Source organism: Pezoporus flaviventris, unplaced genomic scaffold (genome assembly GCF_033815535.1).
Source record: "Pezoporus flaviventris isolate CSIRO_AGI_PZ_B2104156 unplaced genomic scaffold, CSIRO_AGI_Pfla_v1 ptg000007l, whole genome shotgun sequence".
NCBI classification, from domain to species: domain Eukaryota; kingdom Metazoa; phylum Chordata; class Aves; order Psittaciformes; family Psittacidae; genus Pezoporus; species Pezoporus flaviventris.
This window is the reverse complement of record NW_026892555.1, coordinates 85,438,696-85,446,985: the sequence shown is the minus strand read 5'-3', so window position 1 is coordinate 85,446,985 and position 8,290 is coordinate 85,438,696. Positions and strand designations below refer to the sequence as shown.

At 50.0% G+C, this 8,290-nt stretch overlaps 1 protein-coding gene across 1 annotated transcript; it reads left to right on the top strand.

The window, feature by feature from the left end:
• Positions 1-5,279: 5,279 nt before the first annotated feature.
• Positions 5,280-7,439, top strand: FOXQ1 (forkhead box Q1). Its single transcript, XM_061449342.1, has one exon. The coding sequence runs from the start codon at positions 6,013-6,015 to the stop codon at positions 7,237-7,239; it is 1,227 nt and encodes a 408-aa protein (XP_061305326.1). The 5' UTR covers positions 5,280-6,012; the 3' UTR covers positions 7,240-7,439.
• The last annotated feature ends 851 nt before the right edge of the window (positions 7,440-8,290 follow it).

The window sequence follows — 8,290 nt, the reverse complement described above, 5'->3', positions numbered from 1 at the left end:
AATGCAGTTGACTTGGTCTTTGGGAAAAAAGCAGAAACCAATTTTTTTTCACCATTATTTATTTATAGATTTGGCTAATGCTTATGTAAATCATGGGATTCCAACCAGAAATAGCTTTCTGAAAACAAAGCAACAACAAAGAAAAAAAAAATCAGCCCAGAACATTGAATGCTTTCTGCAGTTCAACTAGAATATTATTGGAAAGGTAATTCACTTGTTATTCCACAGTGCTATAAATAGTACTTTAACTTAGTTGAATGGAAACATATCCTTCATATCTCTAGTCACTTGTTTACCCATGTAAAATATATGCGGTTTTGAGTTGGCTTAGGTGTACTCCAGGAAGGGCTAGCAAAGTTCAATGACTCCATCACACATTCAAAGCCCTTCAGCTCTCAGTTAATTTTACTGTACTTCTCTTACAAAGTTGTCCACTCTGCTCTATCAATGCATGGACTTTAAGCCAGTAAGAAGCTATTGTAACAGCTCAGACAAAAGTTTCCTCATATCATGGGCCAGTGATAGCAAGCCTCTGGCATCAATACCAAGTTTGGCGCCAACAGATATTTGGTCTGGCACCAGCAATTACAAGCTATGATGGTTTCTTTTTAAGTTTGCTTGGCACCAGTAGCAAGAAACATTCCCTATTCCTGGCAGAGAGCCACAGAATTTTACCAAATGGCTTCTGCATCATAACTTCATAACAAACATAACACAACTTCTAATTGCAGTGAAGCCTGTCTCTTAGCAAGCAATTCTGTCCTGACAATTACAACCAAACTTATCAGTACCTGTGCTGCTTTCCAATACCAGGTTCTTTCTTCCTGTAAGAATAATCTCCTTTAAGACGGACCCATAAGTCCATCACCATTTGAATTTTTCTCTCTCTTGGTGCAGTTACATGAAACCAGGTTAACAGCTATGAGGAAAGCCTGTGGGAACAGTTACTAAGTTAAGTCATCACAAAATACGTTGTAAATACTGTGTTGACTTAACCTCACTCCTTACCCTGCACTCTCTTATGTCGTGTACTTTCTCAGACTGCAGACCTGCAATATATTCCGGAGAGGTTCATCTTATGATGGTGTGGAGCTCTTTCAAGCCATTAAGGCTTAACACAGAGCTAGTAAAAAAAGAGAATTAGCTATAGATTGTGTGAGTCTCAGGACAGAGCAATATCCATTTTGACAGCTCCTTTCTAAATGGCACAACCCATCTCACAAGGCCTCATGGTGGATACCTCAATGGAGACAGTACAGGACAAGGACTCTGAACAGCTCAGTTCTACAGACAGGGTTGCAACCGACTTCCCAAATGATTTTCAGGAGGACTCCCTTTCACTCCTTTCTGCCTATAAAATCAGATTGCTCTGAGACCTCTGGGTGGAAAGGACGGTGTAGGAACCAGGAATTATTTCTCTGGTACTAAGAATTAGTAACAACAGCAGTAATGTCATCTTCACAGGAGAAAACTTGTCCCTGCCAAAATCTGTTACAATCCAGTACACTGGAGAAAACAAATTTGCTTATAGACTTTCTTTATGGGACATGAAGCGGGCACAGAAAAGTGATACTAAGATCTTGGCATGGAAAAATTTCATTCTGAACTACAGCTCCCAAGAAAATAAAGACTGCATAAAATAAAGCTGAAATGGAACTCCCCATTGTAAATTCAGCTCTTAGTACCTGCCAAAGATATGAGAAAACCTCTGCCTACAGGGAATGGCTGTCCTTGTGCAAAAGTGCAAATCCAAGTTCCAGTGTTGCAATTCACACAAACATGAATTCTGCTTCAGTGATCAAACGCTTCTTCTCAAGGTTTAAATGAATTTCCACTAAGCTCCTTTCTTACCGCTCAGTCTCTAGCTGGATTTCCTTTAACTATAAAAATATACATAGTGCAATTAGCCAACCTTCAGAGAGTCTGTAGTTCATTTTATGCATGCTAGGCACATCTCCTGCTGTGAGCAGCCCATCCAAAGAGAACTCTTTGAACTGGTCTGTGGTTGCTCATGTAGTGTGTTGCATTGTCCAATTTCATCATTCCTGCAAGGCAGTGAACTCCTGGAGCTTGCTACAGGAGGAGGAGAAGAGATGATGAAGTGCTTTGTCCAGCTGGTGTGCTGGACATCTCAGATGTACTAATAAGCTTGCCTACCAGTAACTATAGGGCCTTCCCAGTCACCACAGACAGACTTTCATTGACCAGTTGTGCCTATACAATCCTATGTGGAAGCCCTCTCTTATCTAGGTAGCAGTCTGAAAGGACAGAAGGCAGAAAAGATGGATGAAAAATAAAAAAAACTAAGAAAAAAAAGTAAGACCATAGCATGACACACCTTTGCACGCTGTTTGCTGAAATGTTAAAGTAAATCATGGTTTAAAATACCATGGAGGCATTCTGTTAGAACTGAATCAACCGAAAATATACCCACAACCACCAGACAGTGCAGCATTTTCCTACATTTAGTGAGGAATATTTTTAGAATTCATAGCTCAAGCAAACTGCAAAGGACTACACTGCTCTACCTCCAAATACCCATTGGCACACTCACTATTTCTAAATTAAATGAGTCAAGTACTACAGAAAATGGGCAGCAAAGTTGAGTGCATCATTTTCAAGCAACCATTCACATTTCTCCCCTTTGTCTTTGATTAGGTACTGGTTTAGGTAGGAAAAGTGGGGGGTCATACATCAAAAAAAGTCTTGCTCTGCTGCCTTAAAAAGGAAGAGACATTTCATTTCAGAACAAAGAATTAGATTTTTTTTTCTTGACATTGCTTCACTAGAAGTTTTTGGAGGTTTTACTTGGGTGATGGGGGTGGAGTGTTTGGCTCTACTATAATACAGCACATCAAAGTGCTTTTGATGTGAAGTTTACTTAACAGAATCAGTTTTTCCGATGATTGTGTTAATCTTTATAAACCTGAAGGCGATACTGTGCCTTTTAAAAAACTATAGCAGGAAAAGACTTGAGGTTACACACACTCTCAGTGGTGAGAGATGGGAGCAGTTGGACTATTTCGACACTTCTTACAACTTTGCTCGTTGTTTCATGGGCAGCAATAGCAACAGACTTGACACCGCTCTCACTCAGGCCAGGAAGGCTCTATTGAAACCATACACAGTCCTTCACATCAGCACCTTCATTTGTTTTCTCAGGTAAGATCCACCACAGATTTCAAAGACCAGTTTACAACAGGCACTTGATCAGAGGCAGAGCCTGAGCCACAACAAGAATCAGTGCTGATCTTAGAAAGGATCCTTGCTCCCATCTGCTAATAGCTTTGTATTATTTTGAGCACAAGCTTCTGTCCCCTCTTGAATCTTGCAAAACCAGCTTTGCCATCCACTCCTAGTCTTGAAGTACGGCTGTGAAAAAGCTTCTGTTATGTCTGACGTGTTTACCTACAGCATTTGAATGACTTTTTAAGTTCTTTGAATAAAGATAAGAGACAATGTGTACATTTTCCACACAAATAGTGGAACGGTAATAAAATAAACATCAAAGGTAAGCTAGCAAATCATCACTACTTCAGTGCTATTTACAACAAAAGCAGGAAGAGGAAAAAACCTACCCTCGCCATTGGCATCATCTTAGAAAATACAAGTTTTGGAAGGAACGATAGCTTTTCCCCATACCCTGGAACATAAACATTGGCACCTACAGCTAATGCAACCCTTTACTGAAAGATCTCAGTTTACATTACATGGAGACAACAACAACAAGGAACCAAGAGAGGTCTCCCTCCTCTTACTTTTGTCTTTCTGAATTGCTAGAGTTTCTGAACTGGTACAGCTTTAGTGAGAACAGGAAGATATCAAGCCTATTATCATTAAAGTTTGGAAGAGTATGACCAGAAGGACAGAAGAACCTCTCCTTGTTCAGTATTTACTATTTAAAACTCACACAGACAGAAGAAATGGCAAAGCATTGAAACAAAATGCAGGTGTGTGTGGGAAGGTATATTCTGCTCAAGAGAGATCGAGACAGAAACCAGTGTTCTTTGTTTCTTCTGTTGGTCTTTTAAACCTGCCTTTTCTCATGTTCCTCTACAACACTCTTCAAGAGCCAGACCACAACGGTGTAGTCCTAACCAGAGCAACTCTGCATTAAGTATTTATCCTAAAATAAGGTCTGATTTAGAAAGACTGCTTTTGGAAAATATGGAGCAATCCAACTGTTACTCCAGGACACAAAATTCAAAGTGTACATATGAGAAATAAAATATAAGCACCACACTAGATTTCTGCTGATGTTTTTGTTTTGTTATTGTTTTGCAGACGCTAGCACTACTGCCGCATGAAGTCAAATGGTGTTTTGCAATTGACTTTGAACAGCGAGCAGCATAGGACTGAAGAGGGAGTTTTCAGAGAAGCTATTGCTGCATGGCTCTCTTCACTGAGTTGTTCTCACCAGCATACTGTGGAAGGATGCAAAATCTCTGGAGGGTAAGACCCCAACAATTTAAACCTAAAAAACAACCCCCAAAATCATCACTAAAGAAAAGTGTCCAGGTGAACTTATAAAATACTTTTGCCCCAGGTTTTATAGAAAATCTAGATCCATAATGTGCAAAAAAAGCGTTAAAGCAGCATAACTATTAAATAAATAGATAAAAGCAATCACAATAAAATATTTTATTGGAGAGTGACAGTGTCAGAGAAGCTACAAACACACAATTCAAAAGAGATGAAGCAATGCTACTATATACACGTTAACACACTTAAAACTAAGGTTAAGGTTTGGACTAATTTTCTCCTAGCAAAGCTCATCGTATTGCCTACCTGTTCCCACTTCACCCCTGCACCAGGTATGGTTATGACAGAAAGGACGAGGGGCCAGGACTGAAACGACATTGTCAGGCTACATAAATCATTAGGAATTCACAACTGCGAAGCCGTACATTATTTTCCAACAGGTTGTTGAGCTGTCACATTACAACTTGTTGCTATATACAGCGCTATTAAAATAAATCACTGCACGTAACAGGTTCTGCTCTGCCACCTATAAGTCATTCCGCAGTTTACACCTGGGAGGCGGGCCCGGCTCTGCGAAGTCGTGCCGAACAGCGGCTTCATTCGAAATGCCCGGGAAGGGGAGGGACCTGGCAGGAGAAAATACAAACAAGTTTCGTAAAATAACTTTCCAACAAGACCACGCTGTCATCTCAGCTAATTACGGCTCTGATAGCGCTTATTAGCGCATACCCACCTTTGCTACCTTGCTTCTCCACCCACCACCCTTTCAGATCTTTGTCCTGGCTCCGCCTCTCGCCGGCGTTATAATGGGCTGGTCTGAAAGTGGTGGAGAGGCACAGAACCACAGGGGAAGAGAGAGATAATGACAATAACACTAATAACCCTAATAACCCTGCTGCTGCCCGCGCCGCAGCGAGAAGTCAGCCCGGCGTCCCGGCATTGACGGGGGCCGAAGCCGGCGAGACAAGACGTCCCCAGAGAGCTCCCCGCGCTGGAGGAGCGCCGGACGGTAACATCGGCAGCGTCCTGAGGAGCACCAGGAGCGGGGGGACCCAGAGAGGAAACGGCTCCAGCACCCGCCTGCTCGCTCCGGCTCCGCGGGGACCTCTTCGCCCCTCTCCTCCGACCCATGAAGCAGCGGGCGTAACGACCGAGAAGGACAAACAGGGGGGCGGAAAGAGAGCGAGCGCCCCGGTGGGGGAGAAGGAGGTGGAAGCCGGAGGAAGCGCCCCGTTCTCCGCCTCGCCGCCGCAGGCGGCAGGGTACCGACGCCTGTCTTCGGCGTCCAGCGGCAGGGAAAGGTCCAGTCGCCTGCCAGCTATCCCGGGCGGCCGGGTGAGGCGGGCGCGGAGCCCCGCTGCCCTGCGCTGCCTGCCGCCGCGGAGCTGTCCAAGCCGGGGCGGGGGCAAACACCCCCCCCCCCAGGTAGCCTAGCTGCTCCCCGCCGCCCCTTGAGGCCGCGCCGAGGGACGGGGGTCGCGCCCGCTCAGCGGAGCCGCCGTGTGCGGGGGGGCAGCCGGCACCGCCGCCATGAAGCTGGAGGTGTTCTCGCAGCATTACGAGGACAAGCTGAGCGCCGGCAGCGATCAGGAAGGTAGCGGCTCCCTCTCCCCGGCGCCGGCTGAGAGCGAGCTGGGCTCGGACGGTGACTGCGCCGCCAACAGCCCGGGTGGCGGGGCCGGGCGGCCGGGGCAACCCCCGCCACCACCCCCCGCCTCGCAGCTGCCGCAGCCGCCTCCGACCGAGAGCGGCAAGGGGAAGCCCTACACGCGGCGGCCGAAGCCACCCTACTCCTACATAGCGCTGATCGCCATGGCCATCCGAGACTCGGCCGGCGGCCGCCTCACCCTAGCCGAGATCAACGACTACCTGATGAGCCGCTTCCCCTTCTTCCGCGGCGCCTACACCGGCTGGCGCAACTCGGTGCGCCACAACCTCTCCCTCAACGACTGCTTCGTCAAGGTGCTGCGCGACCCGGCGCGGCCCTGGGGCAAGGACAACTACTGGATGCTCAACCCCAGCAGCGAGTACACCTTCGCCGACGGCGTCTTCCGCCGCCGCCGCAAGCGCCTCAGCCGCGCCGCCCCGCCGCCGCAGCCCGCCCGCCCCGCCGCCGCCCCACCGCCGCCGCAGGAGGCGGCCGGAGCGGGCGCCACGTCCCCCGGCGGATCCCCGCGGTGCTGCTGCGCCTGCTCGCCCTGCAACTGCGGGCCGGGCACCGCCGCCAAGGAAGCAGCAACGGCGGGCGGCGGGGCGGCGGCGGGGGGCAGCGGCACCAAGTTCTCCAGCTCCTTCGCCATAGAGAGCCTGCTCAGGCGGCCGGCGGGGCCCCGCGCCGCCCCGCAGCAGCCGCCGCCGAGGCCCGCCCGCCTCCTCTGGCCGGCGCCGCCCGCGGCTCCGCACCTGCTGCCCGGCCCCTATCCGCTGCTCCCCTACCCACCTGCCGCGCAGGCCGCGTCCGCCGCCGCTGCCCTGTACGGCGGCGGGCTCCTCCAGCTCTGCGCCTACGGGCTGGGGGAGCCGCCTCCGCCGCTGCTGCTGGGGGGCGGGCGGCAGGCACTGTCCCAGGGTGAGCCAACGCCGGCGGAGCGGCCGCGGGCGCCGCTCTTCCCCGTCGGCCTCCCCAAGGGCGGGCGGGGGCCGCCGCCCGTCTCCCCTCTCTACGGGCCCCTCCGGCTCGCCGGGCCGCTGCAGCCGCCGGCGGCGGGGGGCTCGGCCGCGTTCCACCCGTACGCTGTAGAGACCCCCCTGGCTTGACGAAGCCCCCCTTCTCCCCTGAAAGGGGCCCGCCTGGGGAGGCGGGGAGGGGGGAAGGAGGACGCTCTGGATCCCGCACTTTAACTCCAGAGGCGACCAAAGCCTCCAAGCAAAAGCCTCGGTGACTGTGCCTTAGTGATATGACAGTGGGGTTAACTTAAACCAAAAAAAAAAAAGGAGGAAAAAAAAAAAAAGAAAAATTTCAAAAAATCCCAAAACAGCTGTCGGTTTGGACATAGCCATGAGCCTCAAGTGCTTCTTACTGTTCGTTGAGACTACTTGACTTCGGCCACTCCCTCACCACTTGCTCACCACCCTCCCCCTTGCCCCTGCACCTCCTGCCACCAAAGCCTTGGGCAGTCGCGCAGGGGTACGCTGTGCGTCTGGGGGGACGGCCGGAGGCTCCTGCCGGGGCGAGAAAGGGAGGGGGCCGGGGGCTGCTGCAGAGCCGTAGGACTGTACTGCAAAGCAATGCATCACTGTGCCAAAAGAAACCTTTTCTCCTGTCCGGCAACTAGCATTTCGTGGGAAGGGAGAACATTAAGTTATTTATAAAAGTAGTGTTTTTAACACAAAGAGAGTGCAGCTTTTTTAATTAATTATTGTTCTGGGGGGTTGGGGGGCGGAATGGGGCAAGGGCTCAAGGAAATGTCAGGCGTTGTCTCCTGTGCTGGTTGGCGTTGTACATTTAAGGCCAAGACCGCCGCTACTGGAAAGAGAAATTTTGTTTTTCATATTTTATTTTTGTGTTTGTATATAATGTATGTGCGTGTGCATTTTATTGACCCTCGGCCACATGGTTTTCTCACCCTCTTTCCCCCTTCGTTTTTTTTTTCTTTCTCCTCTCCCCCGAATAAAGGCTGCCCCCCTAAATAAAGACGGTAATTAATAAGGAGCAGAGCGTGGTGTCTGTGCCTCCGTGGAGGGAGGGGAGCCTACCGATCGCCTTTCCCGGGGAGCGCTTGGGCTGCGGGACAGCCGGGCCGCCCTCCTGCTCCTTCCCATCCGTCCTGCATCCTCCTCATGCGGGCAGCTGGGCCACGAACGGGCC

Excerpts from the sequence above, each read along its gene's own strand:
- FOXQ1 (XM_061449342.1), top strand. The coding sequence starts at position 6,013 with ATGAAGCTGGAGGTGTTCTCGCAGCATTACGAGGACAAGCTGAGCGCC.